The sequence below is a fragment of the Oncorhynchus clarkii genome, chromosome 10 (assembly GCF_045791955.1).
Source record: "Oncorhynchus clarkii lewisi isolate Uvic-CL-2024 chromosome 10, UVic_Ocla_1.0, whole genome shotgun sequence".
NCBI classification, from domain to species: Eukaryota; Metazoa; Chordata; class Actinopteri; order Salmoniformes; family Salmonidae; genus Oncorhynchus; species Oncorhynchus clarkii.
In genome coordinates this window covers 67,831,244-67,852,691 of record NC_092156.1, presented here as the reverse complement: position 1 = coordinate 67,852,691, position 21,448 = coordinate 67,831,244, and the positions used below count along the sequence as shown (strand labels likewise).

Below are 21,448 nucleotides of genomic sequence, written 5' to 3'. Positions count from 1 at the left end.
GACTCCTGTGGCGGGCTGGGCGCAGTGTACGCTATCCAAGGTGGCCAGGTGCACGGTGTTTCCTCCGGCGCATTGGTGCGGCTGGCTTCCGGGTTGGATGCGTGCTGTGTTAAGAAGCAGTGCGGCTTGGTTGGGTTGTGTATCGGAGGACGCATGACTTTCAACCTTCGTCTCTCCCGAGCCCGTACGGGAGTTGTAGCGATGAGACAAGATAGTAGCTACTACAACAATTGGATACCACGAAATTGGGGAGAAAAAGGGGTAAAATTCAACAAAAAATAAATAAAAATAAATAAAAATAAAGCATTTATGAAGTCATGTACAGTATGTCTGGGGTAACAGTGTTAGTCGAGTAACCAGACCCTTGTACAGTACCAGTCAAATGTTTGGACACCTACTCATTGAAGGGTTTTTCTTTATTTTTACTATTTTCTACATTGTAGAATAATAGTGAAGACATCACAACTATGAAATAACACATATGGAATCATGTAGTAACCAAAAAAGTGTTAAACAAATAAAAATATATTATATTTGAGAATCTTCAAAGTAGCCACCCTTTGCCTTGATAACAGCGTTGCATTCTCTCAACCAGCTTCATAAGGTAGTCTCCTGGAATGCATTTCAATTAACAGGTTTGCCAAGAAACACGAGCAAGGGACATTAGACCGCTAGAAATCTGTCCTTTGGTCTGACGAGTCCAAATTGGAGATTTTTGGTTCCAACCGCCGTGATTTGGTGAGACACAGAGTAAGTGAACGGTTGATCTCCAAATGTGTGGTTCCCACAGTGAAGAATGGAGGAGGTGTGATGGTGTGGAGGTCCTCTGCTGGTGACACTGTCTGTGATTTATTTAGAATTCAAGGCATACTTAACCAGCACGGCTACAACAGCATTCTGCAGTGATACGCCATCCCATCTGGTTTGACCTGGCCTCCACAATCAACCAGACCTCAACCCAATTGAGATGGTTTGGGATGAGATGGACTGCAGAATGAAGGAAATCAAATGCTCAGTGTAACGGATGTGAAACGGCTAGCTTAGTTAGCGGTGCGCGCTAAATAGCGTTTCAATCGGTGACGTCACTTGCTCTGAGACCTTGAAGTAGTAGTTCCCCTTGCTCTGCAAGGGCCGCGGCTTTTGTGGAGCGATGGGTAACGATGCTTCGTGGGTGACTGTTGTTGATGTGTGCATTTTCTGGTTCGCGCCCGGGTATGTGCGAGGGGACGGTTTAAAGTTATACTGTTACATCAGCATACGCGAAGCCAAAAAGTGCTCAGCATATGTTGGAACTCCTTCAAGACTGTTGGAAAAGCATTCCAGATTAAACTGGTTGAGAAAATGCCAAGAGTGTGCAAAGCTGTCATCAAGGCAAAGGATGGCTACTTTGAAGAATCTAAAATATACGTATTTTGATTTGTTTAACACTTTTTTGGTTACTACATGATTCATATGTGTTATTTCATAGTTTTCATGTCTTCACTATTATTCTACAATGTAGAAAATAGTAAAAATGAAGAAAAACCCTGGAATGAGTAGGTGTGTCCAAACCTTTGACTGGTACTGTAGTTAAAACAGGGGGTATACTGTAACAGGTCAAACTCGCCAGAGGCCTTTTCTACACTGACCAATATTGGCCCTTTCTGACACTAAGGGCACAGGCCCAAGTCAGGATTGACAATTGGGAAATAATTATATTTTTAAATCCTTAATATTTTGTGAAAATTCAACCAAACATAATGGATTCTTAAAGCAGGTAAATAAATATATTTTACAGCTTGATGGATCTTCTTGTGCCTGTATGTGTATTCCCATTATATATGATTTTCTTCTCCTCAAGCGCTTGAGACACATCAAAGGGTAGTCTAGACTCATGAAATATGGACCGATAGCAAGAACAGAACATCAAAACAAAGATGTTTCCTTGGAAGAGTCGTGACTGAGATTGCGTCAAGCCAAATCAATTCAAAAATGGGTATAACATCACTCGCAGGCAAACAAAATGTACCCCCAAAATAAATTCCGAAATGGCACCCTATGCCCTACATAGTGCACGACTTTTGACCAGAGCCCACATAGGGAATAGACAGGGAAGACCAAACCAGCCCAGATCAGTATGAACGTTTGTATAAAATACATGTAAAATACCAGTAACTCACTTTAACAATGATGATGTTAGAGGGTATAGATTCCTGTATGTATTCTCCTCTGTTTCCATCTCTATTGAAGACACAGTGCTCTTCTTTATGGTCGTCATCTTGGTGGTTGTTGTTGAATATGCTGCTGTAGTTCTGGATCAGCTTTGCCATGATCTTATTACAGATGTTCTGTTCCTGGATCCCATCGAACCCAGAGGACACACTGGTGACAGAGACAAACAGAGAAGATTAGAGATGGCATATAATGATACAAATTGTCACTATCATAAGTACAATATTGTAGCAACATTGACAAAAGGATTGGAACTCTTAGCCAGAGACAGAAGAGGAAGTGAGACACCCCACTGACTGTTTTTTTCTGGTTCAATGAAAGTCAATGAACTAAGTAGACTAGACCCAGATATTATTGCATTGGTTTCTAAGGGAGAGACGCCCAGTTAAGTAGACCGGAACTGACCGTTATTTTCCAATGGTAAACGACCTGAATACATTTTCTTCATTTATCCACCATCTTTAGTTTAGCTACAGTGCCTTGCAAAAGTATTCATCCCCTTTGGCGTTTTTCCTATTTTGTTGCATTACAATCTGTAATTTAAATAGATTTTTATTTGGATTTCATGTAATGGACATACACAAAGTGGTTCAAATTCGTGAAGAGAAATGAAAAAAATAACTTGTTTCAAAGAAATTAGAAAAAAATTAAAACTGAAAAGTGGTGCCTGCATATGTATTCACCCCCTTTACTATGAAGCCTCTAAATAAGATCTGGTGTAACCAATTACCTCCAGAAGTCACATAATTAATGAAATAAAGTCCACCTGTGTGCAATCTAAGTGTCACACGATCTGTCACATGATCTCAGTATATATACACGCCTGTTCTGAAAGGCCCCAGAGTCTTTCAGACCAAGGGGCTCTCCAAACAGGTCAGGGACAAAGTTGTGGAGAAGTACAGATCAGGGTTGTGTTATAAAAAAATATCAGAAACTTTGAACATCCCACAGGGCACCATTAAATCCAATATAAAAAAAGGAAAGAATATGACACCACAACAAACCTACCAAGAGAGGGCCGTCCACCTAAACTCTCAGACCAGGCAAGCAGGGTATTAATCAGAGAGGCAACAACGAGACCAAAGATAACCCTGAAGGAGCTGCAAAGCTCCACAGCGGAGATTAGAGTATCTGTCCATAGGACCACTTTAAGCCATACACTCCACAGAGCTGGGCTTTACGGAACAGTGGCCAGAAAATTGCTTAAAGAAAAAATAAGCAAACACGTTTGGTGTTCGCAAAAAAGGCATGTAGGAGACTCCCCAAACATATGGAAGATGGTACTCTGATCAGATGAGACTAAAATTGAGATTTTTGGCCATCAAGGAAAACGCTATGTCTGGCACAAACCCAATACCTCCCATCACCCTGAGGGGATGTTTTTCACCGGCAGGGACTGGGAAACTGGTCAGAATTGAAGGAATGATGGGTGGTGCCAAAATCAGGGAAATATTTTGAGGGAAACCTGTTTCAGTCTTCCAGAGATTTGAGACTGGTTCACCTTCCAGCAGGACAATGACCCTAAGCATAGTGCTAAAGCAACACTCGAGTGGTTTAAGGGGAAACATTTAAATGTCTTGGAATGGCCTAGTCAAAGCCCAGACCTCAATCCAATTGAGAATCTGTGGTATGATTTAAAGACTGCTGTACACCAGCGGAACCCATCCAACTTGAAGGAGCTGGAGCAGTTTTTCCTTGAAGAATGGGCAAAAATCCCAGTGGCTAGATGTGCCAAGTGTATAGAGACATACCCCAAGAGACTTGCAGCTGTAATTGCTGCAAAAGTTGGCTCTACAAAGTATTGATTTTGGGGAGGGAATAGTTATGCACGCTCAAGTTATGTTTTTTTTTGTCTTAGTTCTTGTTGGTTTTACAATAACAAATATTTTGCATCTTCAAAGTGGTAGGCATGTTGTGTAAATGAAATGATACAAACCCCCAAAAAATCTATTTTAATTCCAGGTTGTAAGGCAACAAAATGAAAAAATGCCAAGGGGAGTGAATACTTTCACAAGCCACTGTAGGTGTTTGACTGACAGACATAGGGTCACAGGGTACTTATCATTCAAGCTCCACCCCTATTTGTTGCAATACAACACCTTCCCTGCCATGACAAAGGGCATCAAAAGCTACAATACATCATTTCTGCAGGTGCCGTTTGACACAAAACAAGGTCAACAAGGACAACATGGTTCAAGGAAAACACAAGCACCACATCATCATCATCATCATCATTATCTACAGCCCTTATCTACAGCTCCTACAGCGGATAACATGATGCCACATCATTAAATAGAAGACAGTAATATTATAGTGGATCTCGATGAGTAGGGCACAGGAGGTTGGTGCCACCTTAATTGAGGAGGAAGTGCTCGTGGTAATCGGAATCGGGCGGAATGGGTTCACATCAAACATATGGCAACCACGTTTTAATCCGTACCGTTAATTCCATTCCAGCCATTAAAATGAGCCCGTCCTGCTATAGCTCCTCCCACCAGCCTCCTCTGGAGTAGGGCACATTCCAGTACCATGTCAGGCCAAGTCAGGACAATCCAGTAGCACTTGATACCAGATCATGTCACTGAGTTCTTCCTGAACAGCTGTTTGACATGCCTACATGGCCTGGGCTCTGGGCTTAATTATACCCCTCTCTGATTGGTTGATGGAGGGAACAAACTGAGGACATGGTGTACAGTCTAAGGCCCCAGCTGAGGTATGTCACTTCCACAGGAGGCTGGTGGGAGGAGCTATAGGAGGACTGGTTCATTGTAATACCTGGAATACAATCAATGGAATAGAATCAAACACATCAAACATATGGAAATCTCTGTTACATTTATTCCATTCCAGCCATTACAATGAGCCCATCATCCTATAGCTCCTCCCACCAGCCTCCACTGGTCACTTCCTGGTCCTGTTACTGTACCATAGAGTTCGATAGAGGACACAGTTGCCACAAAACCTATTTTAGTGGACAGCACCATTGTGGACGTAATAATGGCAAAGATAGGGTGCGTGGCCTCTTTCCAACTCTATGTCCTGTACAGACCCTCCAGTGATAGTGAGACGATGTGCCATCAGAGACGGATTCCCTGGCACAGACACCAGGGGTTATTATAAGATATGGTTGCCAATCAGGTGGGCAAGAAAGCGGGCAGGGGTGGAACATAGTGCCCTCGATCACGGTGCAAGCCAAATGGGATGGGACTGTGAGAACAGGAGACAGAACACTTTGGGCTGTGTGTCTTCAGACACCGTTTATAAGCAATGCGGGCAGGAAGGCATGGGCCAAGGACATGGATGACTGGGAACGCCCACTAATAACGATGTACGACAGATTGGACAGAGAGGGCAGTAGAGTCTTTAAGGTGTGTGATACGTATCAGACCACTTAAAGTCTTTACCACCGACTCACGGAAATCGGATTGATCCAACAATATTGTTACTATGGACTTTTTTTGGTTAACTTTTGTGTTAGGAAGTCTGACTTCAAATAATATTCACCAAGCACCTCTGAAACCCTGTCAGTGGAATTTACAGGCAGGGATGAGTTTCCTTTTAGTTCCTCTCAAGTAGTGCCAGTACCACTCAAAGGGATGCCGGTAGAAGTGGAAGAGAATGTGAACTGTAAAGGATAAATGCATGAGCCCTCTCTGAGTGCACGTGGTGAGGTTTCTATCACCACAACATTAATGTCATGTTAAGCCTACAGCCCTCCATGTTGGTTAGAGGTGGAGTGTATGTGTGTGTGTGGACGTGTTTAACCAGAAGTCCCCACAAGAATAGTAAACAAACAAAAATTTGACCAAATGGAGACATTTTGTTGGTCCAAACAAGGTCAAATGCAATTTATAGGGGGTTTAGGGTTAAGGTTAGAATTTGTGTTAGGGTTAGAATTAGTTTCAGGTTTAGGAGCTAGGGTTAGGTTTAGGGTTAAGGTTTAGGGAAAATTGGATTATGAATGGAACTGAATAATGTGTCCCTACAAGAAGGTTAGTTGTACAAGACTGTGTGTGTGTGTGTGTGTGTGTGTGTGTGTGTGTGTGTGTGTGTGTGTGTGTGTGTGTGTGTGTGTGTGTGTGTGTGTGTGTGTGTGTGTGTGTGTGTGTGTGTGTGTGTGTGTGTGTGTGTTCACACGCATAGGCTTGTGTGAGATAGACAGAGAAGGTGGAGGAGGAGGGAGAGTAGCCTAGGGGCTAGAGCGTTGGACTAGTAACCGGAAGGTTGCGAGTTCAAACCCCCGAGCTGACAAGGTACAAATCTGTCGTTCTGCCCCTGAACAGGCAGTTAACCCACTGTTCCTAGGCCGTCATTGAAAATAAGAATTTGTTCTTAACTGACTTTCCTGGTTAAATAAAGGTAAAATTAAATAGAGAGATGATTGAGAGACAGAGGATGAGCCAGGAAAGTGTGCAACAGCGTGTGCCTAAGCCTTCTCCCTTTCTCCCACCTACTCTTTCACATGGCAACACATATCAACACCGGTTTAGAATAGGACAATGTTGATGGAAACACAAAACATCAACCTGATTCCAACTATTTAGGCAAGTCAGCCAAGAAGTCCCGGTACATAGAGATAGCTACTGTGTGTGTGTTATTCAAAGACTGTTATAGACAGGCAGGCAGGCCACAAGAGCCTAATCTCTCTCACTCACGCACGCACGCACACACACACACACACACACACACCTCTCAGGCGGGATAACGATATGCTCCAAGAATAAATCAACATCCAAGCAGATTTTAATACGCTTGTTAAGGAACGTTCTACCCTTTAAAACAGCAGGTGGTAAATAGCAAGGGATCAATCAATGTTGTTGGAGTGGAGACGTGAGGAAGTCAGGACAACTCATTGGAGGTTGCTGGAGTTCTCAGGACCCGTTCTGTTATATCTTCTTATTTTATACAGGCGTGTTTTGTCTTATAGAACAATTATTATATGGAACAATTTAACATGAATTAATCATGAATCAAACTATGAACTGACTATTTACACCGTAGAGACTATTTGCCCGGACTCTCCACACAGCCAACCCTTACACACAAGCACAACACTGCTGTTCTATAATATACTATTTAGTCAACTGCGCAACCAGCACATTATCCACTTTATATGGTAAATACAGTCATACTTGACATAGCACATACATGATCTATTCTGTATATCCTATTAAGTACATACCAGGATATTACTATGTGGACCCCAGGAAGAGTAGCTGCTGCCTTGGCAGGAACTAATGGGGATCCAAATAAAATACAAAAACGACTATTCTATAAAAAAAATTATTATTGATTATAAACTGGGTGGTTCGAGCTCTGAATGCTGATTGGCTGACAGCCGTGGTATTTTTAAGCAATAAGGCACGAGGGGGTGTGTTATATGGCCAATGTACCACGGCTAAGGGTTGTTCTTAGGCACAACGTATTGCGGAGTGCCTGGACACAGCCCTTAGCCGTGGTATATCGGCCATATAGCACAAACTGTTGAGGTGCCTTATTGCTATTATAAAGGGCTGTATCCAGGGCTGTATCCAGGCACTCTGCATTGCATCGCGCTTAAGAACAGTGGTTATCCGTGGTATATTGGCCATATACCACACCCCCTCGGGCCTTATTGCTTAATTATAGTACTGCAATGTTGAGGTAGCTAGTACACGACCATTTCACTGCACCTTTTATACCTGCTGTACAAACTGTGTACGTGACAAATAACATTTGATTTTGAACCGTTTCTGTGTATCTTTTTAAAATGATACAGCACTAACGCTCTGTCAAACCATTTTCCTCCCTAACATCATGCATGACTCGTAACACATATACCATAACATGACTTTAACAAGGCCTTAGACATAATGACAGTCACCTGCCATTAAGACCCACCTTGCAACCCATCTGTCTTATTAAACCCATGCCCAACTAACACCCATCCCCCAATCCCATGAACATAAAACACACTGGAAGACATTGGACCAACATGGCAACCTAAGTGTGTTATACCACTAACTCACTGACCCACTAACACCAATCCCAGAGACGGGCTGCAAAACTTACTGGAAGACATTGGGGCCGAAGACAGTTGCCAGATTGAGAGCGGTCATGAGGTTCTCCCTGTGGCGCTGGTCCACCTGGGTGAGGAAGAGACAGAGGTACTGTAGGAGGCTGTAGTGGACGTCTGGCAACTGGTGGAGTAAGACCCTCATGTCTGAGCAGAAACCATCCTCACTGGACTCTGGAGGGAAATACACAGGAAACCCATTTAAAAACTAGTTCACTCTGGGGAAAATAAAGCTGTTCTGTTCAATTCATGGCGGCAGGTAATTTAGCATTGTAACCGAAAGGTCGCTGGTTTGAATCGCAGAGCCAACTAGGGGGAAAATCTGCCAATGAACAAGGCACTTAACCCCAATTGCCCCTGTTAATTGCTCTGGATAAGAGCGACTGCTAACTCAGGTAATTGTATTCTATTCTAGACATTATTAGAGAGGGGAGAGACTGTGTTGTGCTTTGGTTGAACAGCTGCACACCTAGAAGGAAACCACAAACATGTAGAAACAACATGACAAACAATTAAAAGATTGGAAGGCATTTTGAGAGTACTGGACTTTAAAGCTCCACTTTGTTGATGAGAAGGAGAAAATACGATTATTAACCCAGATACCAATGCATTGGCATGATCCTGTTTTTTAATAATACCTTAGCTCACATGACCTACTTTATAATCTGTAAATAATAATTATTCCATCATGACTGTCAAAACAAGTAAACACACAAGCTTTGGTTTTGGGTTCTGAGAGTTGTGGCCTTTCGGCTTAAGGTCAAGTGTGTCCAATTGAAAATAAGCCTACTAACACCCTAGACGCACATTGATATTTGAAAGAGAATGACGCACACACCTGCTCTAAATGTATAATCTATGACCACGATGCTGGTAATACCTTAGCATCAATACCTTAGCCGAGTGGCGCAGCGGACTAAGGCGCTGCATCTCAGGGCAAGAGGCGTCACTACAGACCCTGGTTCGATTACAGGATGTATCACAAACGGCCGTGATTGGAGTCCCATAGGGTGGCGCACAATTGGCCCAGCACCGCCCGGACTAGGGTTTGGCCGGGGTAGACTGTCATTGTAAATAAGAATTTGTTCTTAACTGACTTGCCTGGTTAAATAAAGGTTCAATTAAACATTACAATTAAAAAGGCAGTGAAAACATAATGATGCCAGTCAGGATTCATATTGGGGTCAGGGGTGGATACAGGGACATACCTACTGGTCTTGAGTAAGGCGTGTGTGTGTGTGTGTGTGTGTGTGTGTGTGTGTGTGTACACAGCAGGAGGGAATCAGGAGCTCTGAGAGCACTCACAGCTGTTGCATGTCTGGTGAGGTGAAGTTCAGAGATGTGTGTGTGTGTGTGTGTGTGTGTGTACGCTCCCTTGCGTGCATGTGAGTGTGTGTGTGTGTGTGGGGAGAGGTGAAGTGGGATCAGATGGAGACGTCAGCCCTTCACTCTGCCAAAACCACCCAGACACAGGCTTGTTCCTGGGTATTATATGACCATAGAGTTACTCAGTTGATCCACTGTCATTTTCTACCACACAACAAAATAGGCTGACCCTAATCTCAAACTAGTGACCGCTATCACTAACATGTCTCTATTGGTGTCTATGATAGTGACCTCTTTGCATATTTCCCTTCATTTCTCCAAGGTAAGACATATCATCAGTAACCAGATAAACAATATCAAAGAATTTCGGCCTGACAAAGAGAGGAAGCTTGAGATTGAGGCTAAATAGTTCATATTGACCAACCATAAACTGAATATTCACAATAAAATTCATCACAATCCAGAATATTGTAATTGCTTTATCGTTGCCATGGCAGTCACGTAGCAGAAAAGTCCCTCACGTGGCAAACCTGTCACATGCGGTCGCGTCGAACATTGCAATCTGCTAATGGGTGACATTACCTGCCAGGGCAGTAAAATGTCAGCCAACCCACACTGGGTTTTTAGATGGGTTTCCTGGCACCCATGTTGCATCATCTGTGGCCATTCCAACAACACACATGACACACACAGAGAGCGGGAACATTCAGATCACCCTCCACCTCTCTGGGGGGCATAAAATAGATCCGTGTGTCCTGTCCAAATGTTTTCCTATCTTTCTGTCGTATCTATCGTTCTATCATTCCGATGGGGATGCATCTATTGGCCAATGCATCTACCCCATCTTTCTGTCGTATCTATCGTTCTATCATTCCGATGAGGATGCATCTATTGGCCAATGCATCTACCCCATCTTTCTGTCGTATCTATCGTTCTATCATTCCGATGGGGATGCATCTATTGGCCAATGCATCTACCCCATCTTTCTGTCGTATCTATCGTTCTATCATTCCGATGGGGATGCATCTATTGGCCAATGCATCTACCCCATCTTTCTGTCGTATATATCGTTCTATCATTCCAATGAGGATGCATCTATTGGCCAATGCATCTACCCCATCTTTTTGTCATTCATTGTTTTGTCATTAAATACCAAGATGGCATAGCAGTCAGGCGTCCTTTGTCCTCGTCTTGTCGTGTCCCGTGTATATATATATATATATATATTTACATCTTTCTTCGCATATCTTTTATATATTTATATAGTTACGTTTCGTTACGTTTCGTTTTTGTATTTGTTGTTGTTTCGGTGTTCATTTAATAAATGAAAATGTACGCCTACCACGCTGCACCTTGGTTTGATCCTTCCATCGACGATCGTAACAGTCATGCTCTCCTGCCGTCTGCTCATCCATCCATCCCTCACTACTTTATTTCCTCCCTCAGTTTAACCCTTTCCTGTACCTTGGTTTGATCCTCCCATCGACGATCGTAACAGTCATGCTCTCCTGCTGTCTGCTCATCCATCCATCCCTCACTACTTTATTTCCTCCCTCAGTTTAACCCTTTCCTGTACCTTGGCGCCAGGACTTGAACCAATCACATAGTTATTTTTCTCGCCAATCCAAGTCCTGCTTCTTCATTGACTTGTACCCAGCCAGGCCCACACTCTCTTAATGCATCCTCTGGCACCAAGCCATGACAAATATTCCTATTCATCCAAAATGTTTATAATATACACTTTCTGTCATCTCTGACAACCACAAGTCACTTTGAACCAAAACACAGTCTATGCCCCAAATGGCACCCTATTCCCTATATAGTGCATTACTTTTGACCAGAGCAATTTGACCAAAACAGAGATTATGTCAAAATGAGTGCACTACATATGGAATATGGAACTGTTTGGAACCATTTGGAACAGGGACGAGATTCCCTTCCCTTTCCATCATCTAGCTTGAACTAGATCATCATGGAGGTGAGTTAAGACCAGAGTAAGGCCAGTACAGTCTGTGACGGGCATGGGACTGGCTTGACCTTATATGGACTTATAATATACACTGTAAGGACTGAGGAGTCTGTGAAGAAGGACTCTGAGCTGAAGCCAATGCATCCCCTGTCTCTCTGCCTTTCCACTGCCTGAGTCAGTGAATGTCTGTCTGTCTGTCTGTCTGTCTGTGGTCCAGACACTTCCTCTGTGTTAAAGGTAAACTCCTGTCTCCTGCACAGTGTAAGGGCCAGCCAGTGACCCATGCAGACATGTAAACATAGCCTGTTTTCAGCGAATCAGAAGTCAGAACCGTGATCTAGATACGTAGAACACTGGCGAAGAGCTGCAGGATTTATAGGTGGGATTGGGAAATGGTTTAGGGCAAGTGCCAACTGGTATTCTTAGCTGTAGATTGTTCTGATAGTATCTCTGTAGAAGAACGATAACACTGATTACACTGGTGTGGTATGTAGTATCTGGTAACGATGGAAGCACCGCTTGAGCATGATTATGCTGCTTAATGATAATGACTATGTATCATTACCGTTCATTTGTGACCTCGACACCGTGGTTAAGGGAATAATCACTGATGTGAGAATGGGAATACAGTACATGGTATGATAGTCATATGACTAGAGAAGTGGGCTGTCACAATTCTAATGTTGTGAATGGAGACAGTCATGGTCAAAGACCCTAGAGAAGAGCACTGTTGACAGACTATGATCAAATCGATCATCATTATCTGACAATTATGCCCCAAAGGACAAGTTCCTTCACAGTTTATAGACACACGCACATTGTATTATTCCAAACAGTAACATTTCTCACCCTGGTGCTGCTTTATAAGGGCAGGCTGTACGGTGGAGTCTACCAGGCCTTCTGGCAGGTCCCTGAGGTACTGTTTGAACAAGCTGGCCACTGTACACACATCCGCCTCAACCAGGAAGTCCACGTCCTCACCGTTCTCCAGCCGCTGTTTCAGCCCCTCCACCGCCCGTACATTACCGTTGACCCTGAACAGACCCTCATGATGAAGAGCTGGGGATGGAGAGAGAAGAGAGAGGGGCGAGATGATGGAGGGATGTGGAGGATGGGAAATGATGGCAGGTGGAGAGAGGGGTAGAGAAGCACAGTGAAAGGGGGATGACGAGGGACAGGGATGGCGAGAGTAAGATAAGAGGAGGAACGTGGAAGGAATAGAAAAGAAGATGCAAACAGATAGAACGCATGAGGAGATAAGATGGAGAGGTTGGGGGAGTAACCAGACAAAGGAGAGGTTGGAGGAGTAACCAGACAAAGGAGAGGTTGGGGGAGTAACCAGACAAAGGAGAGGTTGGGGGAGTAACCAGACAAAGGAGAGGTTGGGGGAGTAACCAGACAAAGGAGAGGTTGGGGGAGTAACCAGACAAAGGAGAGGTTGGGGGAGTAACCAGACAAAGGAGACATTGGGGGAGTAACCAGACAAAGGAGAGGTTGGGGGAGTAACCAGACAAAGGAGAGGTTGGGGGAGTAACCAGACAAAGGAGAGGTTGGGGGAGTAACCAGACAAAGGAGAGGTTAGGGGAGTAACCAGACAAAGGAGAGGTTGGGGGAGTAACCAGACAAAGGAGAGGTTGGGGGAGAAACCAGACAAAGGAGAGGTTGGGGGAGTAACCAGACAAAGGAGAGGTTGGGGGAGTAACCAGACAAAGGAGAGGTTGGGGGAGTAACCAGACAAAGGAGAGGTTGGGGGAGTAACCAGACAAAGGAGATGTTGGGGGAGTAACCAGACAAAGGAGAGGTTGGGGGAGTAACCAGACAAAGGAGAGGTTGGGGGAGTAACCAGACAAAGGAGAGGTTGGGGGAGTAACCAGACAAAGGAGAGGTTGGGGGAGTAACCAGACAAAGGAGAGGTTGGGGGAGTAACCAGACAAAGGAGATGTTGGGGGAGTAACCAGACAAAGGAGAGGTTGGGGGAGTAACCAGACAAAGGAGAGGTTGGGGGAGTAACCAGACAAAGGAGAGGTTGGGGGAGTAACCAGACAAAGGAGAGGTTGGGGGAGTAACCAGACAAAGGAGAGGTTGGGGGAGTAACCAGACAAAGGAGAGGTTGGGGGAGTAACCAGACAAAGGAGAGGTTGGGGGAGTAACCAGACAAAGGAGAGGTTGGGGGAGTAACCAGACAAAGGAGAGGTTGGGGGAGTAACCAGACAAAGGAGAGGTTGGGGGAGTAACCAGACAAAGGAGAGGTTGGGGGAGTAACCAGACAAAGGAGAGGTTGGGGGAGTAACCAGACAAAGGAGAGGTTGGGGGAGTAACCAGACAAAGGAGAGGTTGGGGGAGTAACCAGACAAAGGAGAGGTTGGGGGAGTAACCAGACAAAGGAGAGGTTGGGGGAGTAACCAGACAAAGGAGATGTTGGGGGAGTAACCAGACAAAGGAGAGGTTGGGGGAGTAACCAGACAAAGGAGAGGTTGGGGGAGTAACCAGACAAAGGAGAGGTTAGGGGAGTAACCAGACAAAGGAGAGGTTAGGGGAGTAACCAGACAAAGGAGAGGTTAGGGGAGTAACCAGACAAAGGAGAGGTTAGGGGAGTAACCAGACAAAGGAGAGGTTGGGGGAGTAACCAGACAAAGGAGAGGTTGGGGGAGTAACCAGACAAAGGAGAGGTTGGGGGAGTAACCAGACAAAGGAGAGGGGGGAGTAACCAGACAAAGGAGAGGTTGGGGGAGTAACCAGACAAAGGAGAGGTTAACCAGACAAAGGAGAGGGGAGTAACCAGACAAAGGAGAGGTTGGGGGAGTAACCAGACAAAGGAGAGGTTAGGGGAGTAACCAGACAAAGGAGAGGTTGGGGGAGTAACCAGACAAAGGAGAGGTTGGGGGAGTAACCAGACAAAGGAGAGGTTGGGGGAGTAACCAGACAAAGGAGAGGTTGGGGGAGTAACCAGACAAAGGAGAGGTTAGGGGAGTAACCAGACAAAGGAGAGGTTAGGGGAGTAACCAGACAAAGGAGAGGTTAACCAGACAAAGGAGAGGGGAGTAACCAGACAAAGGAGATGTTGGGGGAGTAACCAGACAAAGGAGAGGTTGGGGGAGTAACCAGACAAAGGAGAGGTTGGGGGAGTAACCAGACAAAGGAGAGGTTAGGGGAGTAACCAGACAAAGGAGAGGTTAGGGGAGTAAGCAGACAAAGGAGAGGTTAGGGGAGTAACCAGACAAAGGAGAGGTTGGGGGAGTAACCAGACAAAGGAGAGGTTGGGGGAGTAACCAGACAAAAGGAGATGTTGGGGAGGAGAACAAGAGAGGGACAGTCAATCTCTTCTACTGATGGCAGAATGTTTGTTTTATGTTTCTTGGACACCTAATTAAGACATTACTCTACCCCAGGGCTCTCCAACCCTGTTCCTGGAGAGATATCCTCCTGTAGGTTTTCACTCCGACCCTGTTCCTGGAGAGCTACCCTCCTGTAGGTTATCTCCAACCATGTTCCTGGAGAGCTACCCTCCTGTAGGTTTTCACTCCGACCCTGTTCCTGGAGAGCTATCCTCCTGTAGGTTATCTCCAACCATGTTCCTGGAGAGACACCCTCCTGTAGGTTTTCACTCCAACCCTAGTTGTAACTCACCTGATTCAGTTTATCAACCAGCTAATTATTAGAATCAGGTGCGCTAGATTAGGGTTGGAGTGAAAATCTACAGGATGCAGTATCTCTTCAGGAACAGGGTTGGAGATCCCTGCTCTCACCCATGGTAAACAGTGTGCACACTATATCCAGTAACATAACCATACTACTCCCAGACATTGACAGGGAGTGGAACCTTTCATGGTCTCCTTTCAGCGAGAGTCTCTCTGGATCACTGAACATTGCTGCACACACACAGGGTCAAGTTGATGCATTCATTTGGTGGGTGCTTATATTTGTCCTATTTCACAAATGTACAAGTGTGTTTTATATGCATGTGTGAATTAGAAAGGACTTTTTTTGCATATCCCAGCTCCCCTGAGACACCCTCGGAGAGGAGGGGGGTCACAGCTAGGGTCAACCATTATCAACAGTGACCCTGGAGCAAGTAGGGTTAAGTGTCTTGCTCCTCACTCACATCAACAGATGTTTCACCTTATCGGCGCTAGGATTTGAACTAGTGACCTTTCGGTTACTGGGCCAACGCGCTAACCACGAGGCTACCTGCCGCTGCAACCATGTGAGTTATACTTTATTAAATTGGACGGCAGTTTCTGGAATTACACGGCATTAAGCGTTACTCTGCTGTTGCTTTGAACAGTCTACAGGGCCACATGCAGTTGTCTAACGTTGCAGACAGAAATGCCATGACGTGATTCCTTATTCTACATGTCAGAAAGGCATTTTTGCTGTACATGCTGTAGCATATTTTTCTGAACGTTCCAAAACGTTGCACATCCTACCGAATGCTACCAGACCAGTGGGCTGCAATGGCAACACTGCAGCGAACAAATCATTTAAACCAGAGATTGAAATGTAATTAAGAAACGCTCGTTACAGGCACATTCCCTATTACCTAACTAAAACTGTAAAATGTAAAAAATAAATTAACAAAAACAGTTAACAAAAAACAATACCCTCTGTCTTTATCCACATGGTATGTGCTCCTGTCTCCCTCCTATTTCCTAATCACAACGATGCGTGACCTGATTATTCAACCACACCCACGAATATAGAACTATGTGCAAGGCCCAATGTATGATGTGGGTGTGCTGAGTTTGTGAGAGGGCGTCATGTGGTCATGAAGAGGACATCCTACTGCTGTATCATAGAACTACGCTGACCTCTAGTGGGGAAACAAGGGAATTACTACTAGAAGGGCTAAATAGACCATTTGATAGCAAGATGAGAATACAGAACAAACCAAGGATAAGTCTATCATGGTATGGAGCTTGTATTTGTATTTATACCAATAAAATGTCACGTTTGCAAATCATAACAGTAACACGTGATGTCAAATAGTGTAAAATGTGGTTTTACACAACACAAAGCCTACAGTTGGCAGTCTAATAAGTAATGACATGGTCTTTTCATAATAGGAAGATAAATAAAAAATGAGGTGTCATAAAATGATTATATGAGTCTTGAGGCAAAGGTACAGTGGATGTTAAAATGTAACACATGATTTTGCATTGAGATGACTTATACAAAGCATAACTAGCCAGTGAACACAGTGACTTTGGACTGAGGGCTAACGCTGTCATTGTTAACCTTGTGTTGTCTTGACAGCAATCAGGTGGGTTATTGACTCAATGCCAGAGAAAGATAGCTGTGGTTATAGATACAGTATAAAGCAGAGTTCTATATCTACGGATGTGGCTATCACAGTAGCAGCTATCACTCCCATCTATTTACAGTGGATTTCAAGTTGATCAAATCGAGGAAATCAAGTCAGAAAAAAAATAGCGTTTTAACTTGTTTGTTAATAATAACAAGTTAGTCTCGCTAACAAAATCGAGCCATCCCTACAACTACTTCAGAATCAAAATGGATGCAGAATGACCATTAGAAAATGACTGTGTATAGAAACATTAAAGACCGTCCTATCCCGCATCTGCTCTCACCCCCCCCTTGACCCCCAACCTCCTCAGCTCACCATGTTCTCGGAGGAACTCTACCATGCTCCGCACAACCAGGGGCACGCCATCCTTCACGAGGCCCAGCTCCCTGAGCTCCAGCAGGGACACGCCGAACAGCCTACCGCCCCTGGCCTCCACTCCTCGAGGTCCCCTGGAGGTCCCCCTCAGCATGGGCAACTGGACCATCTTCTTCATGTCTTGCTTGATCTGTACCGCAGCCTTGTTGTGCTGGAGATAGGAACACAGCAGAGAGCAGCAGTCAGCAACGGGTACTACTGGCACTGTGGGCACTGCCACGTCCGGCACCTCCATAGGGGCTGGGGATGCCCTCTTCTGCCTTGGCACGGGCACAGAGTCAGTTAGTGTGTGGAAGGGATGGAGGGGCCCTTTGGAAAGGGCCACACACACACAAGCCGACACACAGAGAAGTTGGGAGAGAGTTAGTGTTGGGAGAAGAGAAGGGAAAGGGGAGGGGTTTGGGCTGTGTACCGGTTGCTACGACAAGGCTTTGGTTACCATGCACACCTGTGGCTGAGGGGAGGGGTGAAGACCGAGGCAAGCAGTGAGTGAGAAGAGAGCTGGTATGCACACACAAACACACATACACACACACACTGAAGTGGACTGCAAGCTGGGCTTGACAGCTTGGGATATATTGATAGAAAGGAAAGAGGCTGGAAATTCATCTGTTGTCTAGAGTCTGTTTACTTTCTACATTATACTTGTAGAGCTTGCATTAAGTCATAGGGTAAACCATAGAAACAATTCATTCTGTGGGGTTCTATGGGGTAAAAGCATTCATACCCCTCCATTTTATATTCAGGCTGTGACAAAACACAATGTGGAATAAGTCAAGGGGTGTGAATACTTTCTGAAGGCACTATATGTACTATGTTGTGCACACGTTCCTTAAAAAAATACTTAATCTATGAATTAATAGTTGTGTACACATTTTAAAACAGTTTGGGGAACTATAATGTCAATATAAATGGAACTGAAACTCAAGCATGCAAGAGATAGTAATGACAGATACATGTTGTTATCAGTGGTTATACAGTGGCTATACAGTGGCTATACAGTGGTTATACAGTCTCTATACAGTGGTTATACAGTCTCTATACAGTGGCTATACAGTGGTTATACAGTCTATACAATGGTTATACAGTCTCTATACAGTGGTTATACAGTCTCTATACAGTGGCTATACAGTGGCTATACAGTGGTTATACAGTGGCTATACAGTGGTTATACAGTGGTTATACAGTCTCTATACAGTGGTTATACAGTCTCTATACAGTGGTTATACAGTGGTTATACAGTGGCTTTACAGTGGCTATACAGTGGTTATACAGTCTCTATACAGTGGTTATACAGTCTCTATACAGTGGCTATACAGTGGTTATACAGTGGTTATACAGTCTATACAATGGTTATACAGTCTCTATACAGTCTCTATACAGTGGCTATACAGTGGCTATACAGTGGCTATACAGTGGTTATACAGTGGTTATACAGTCTCTATACAGTGGTTATACAGTCTCTATACAGTGGTTATACAGTGGTTATACAGTGGCTTTACAGTGGCTATACAGTGGCTATACAGTCTCTATACAGTGGTTATACAGTCTCTATACAGTGGCTATACAGTGGCTATACAGTGGTTATACAGTCTATACAATGGTTATACAGTCTCTATACAGTGGTTATACAGTCTCTATACAGTGGCTATACAGTGGTTATACAGTCTATACAATGGTTATACAGTCTCTATACAGCGGTTATACAGTCTCTATACAGTGGCTATACAGTGGTTATACAGTGGTTATACAGTCTATACAATGGTTATACAGTCTCTATACAGTGGTTATACAGTCTCTATACAGTGGTTATACAGTGGTTATACAGTGGCTTTACAGTGGCTATACAGTGGCTATACAGTGGTTATACAGTCTCTATACAGTGGTTATACAGTCTCTATACAGTGGCTATACAGTGGTTATACAGTCTATACAATGGTTATACAGTCTCTATACAGTGGTTATACAGTCTCTATACAGTGGCTATACAGTGGTTATACAGTGGTTATACAGTCTCTATACAGTGGTTATACAGTCTCTATACAGTGGTTATATAGTGGTTATACAGTCTCTATACAGTGGTTATACAGTCTCTATACAGTGGCTATACATTGGTTATACAGTGGCTATACAGTGGTTATACAGTGGCTATACAGTCTCTATACAGTGGTTATACAGTCTCTATACAGTGGTTATACAGTGGTTATACAGTCTATATACAGTGGCTATACATTGGTTATACAGTGGCTATACATTGGCTATACAGTGGCTATACAGTGGTTATACAGTTGCTATACAGTGGCTATATAGTGGTTATACAGTGGTTATACAGTGGCTATACAGTGGTTAAACAGTCTCTATACAGTGGTTATACAGTGGTTATACAGTGTCTATACAGTGGTTATACAGTGGTTATACAGTGGCTATACAGTGGTTATACAGTCTCTATACAGTGGTTATACAGTGGCTATACAGCGGTTATATAGCGGTTATACAGTCTCTATACAGTGGTTATACAGTGGTTATACAGTCTCTATACAGTGGCTATACAATGGTTATACAGTGACTATACAGTGGCTATACAGTGGTTATACAGTGGCTAAACAGTGGCCATACAGTGAGACAAAAACTCATTTTCTAAATACCCATGTTAACCCATCACCCTCTGAGTGCAAACAATGTAAGCTTCTCATATAGAGTTGACCTGGCACACACACACACACACACACACACACACACACACACACACACACACACACACACACACACACACACACACCTGTTACTGTGAGATAGATTAGGCCTTGTGTAATACAGTGTGTTTACGTGTGTGTGTGTGTGTGTGTATGTACGTGTGTATTTGCATCAGCTGTTGGCTATCTACTATGACCCACTAAACTTGCCACCTGTTCTAACTCACACTCCTTTCATAGGATCAGATTACTGATAGTACTGTGTAAACTCTTAGTCTAACTAACTCTTAAACTAACTAAGTGTGACATTAGCACACGTGTAACACATTTGTTGAGTGACATCAAGGTCCAACAGCATCACAACAGAGGAGCTACTACACAGGATCAGAGTAGGGCTTTGTTTCACACACTGGCTGGTCACAGCATCAAACTGAGCATGTGGCATCCAGTCACCCTGGAGTGCACCACTTCAAAAGAGACAGAACACAGAGCGAGAGAGAGACCGAGGCAGAGAGAGAGAGGGGAGCCTCACTATATCACACGGGAGGCCCTGTATGACACAATGGGATCATTGTATTATGTAGTTATTAAGTAGTAGTCAAGTGCCTCCACAAGAAGCATAACTCATTTAAAACATTCTTTATGAACCTGTTAATCTAGATAAGAAAGAATATTTATTACCCGTTCTATCTGGACACTTCATTTCTACGTAATGTGACTAAATGAGTCTATGCATATGCACACAACACAGCAGCAAGCACGGCCAAACAAAATGACAATACTACCACACACTCCAGGCAAAAGCCATCACTACTCTGTCGTAAAGGGAAGCACTATTACACTGATCTCTGCATATCCCCAATCCATTCAACACTAGCCTGGTCCCAGATCTGTTTGTGTTATCTTGTCAACTCATATGGTCAATGTCTGGGACCGGGCTAATTCGACACAACCATCCAAGGCCTGATGTCACTTTTGGATTTAACCATTCGTCTTCCACTGATTCAAACATACGTCTATAATCTCAGCCGGGCTATTTGGGACCCATCTCCCAGATGGTGCTCAGAGGGTTACGGAGAGGGGAGCTGTACCATGACAGATGCCTTAGCATTAGGACCCCATGTACACACACACACAGGCGCACACACACACACTTTTGAGATCCCTTTGGGGTCCGGAGATGGCTCTCTCCTCTCTCTCTCTCTCTCACACACACACACACACACACACCGTGACATTGACATTGGCACGCACAGCTCTAAGGGTTCCCAGTTTCATTAGGCAAGGTGATAACAGATAGGAGGACTGTATAATAACTATGTCGACTAACTATGTCGAAATAGACGTGATGCGGGGGGGGGGGGTTAGGGGTGTTACCCAATGCTGGAAGGGGAGCCTGAGTGAAAAAGTGTGGGAACCCCTGGTATAGAGGATTAAGTAGTCAGGCTTCGAATATCTCCAGTAGATCTCCAGTAGATCGCCAGTACGTCTCCAGTACGTCTCCAGTACGTCTC

General features: G+C 44.2%; 1 protein-coding gene across 1 annotated transcript in view; it reads right to left on the bottom strand.

Moving 5' to 3' along the window:
* The window catches only part of LOC139419040 (family with sequence similarity 13 member A), an 80,352-nt gene that overhangs the window by 52,355 nt on the left and 6,549 nt on the right, over positions 1-21,448 (bottom strand). Inside the window, exons 2-5 of the mRNA XM_071168899.1 lie at positions 17,182-17,392; positions 12,411-12,620; positions 8,263-8,440; positions 2,160-2,361 (exon numbers count right to left, since the gene is read on the bottom strand). Of these exons, the coding sequence (XP_071025000.1) occupies positions 2,160-2,361; positions 8,263-8,440; positions 12,411-12,620; positions 17,182-17,392 (801 nt within the window). The remainder of the gene's footprint in view (positions 1-2,159; positions 2,362-8,262; positions 8,441-12,410; positions 12,621-17,181; positions 17,393-21,448) is intronic.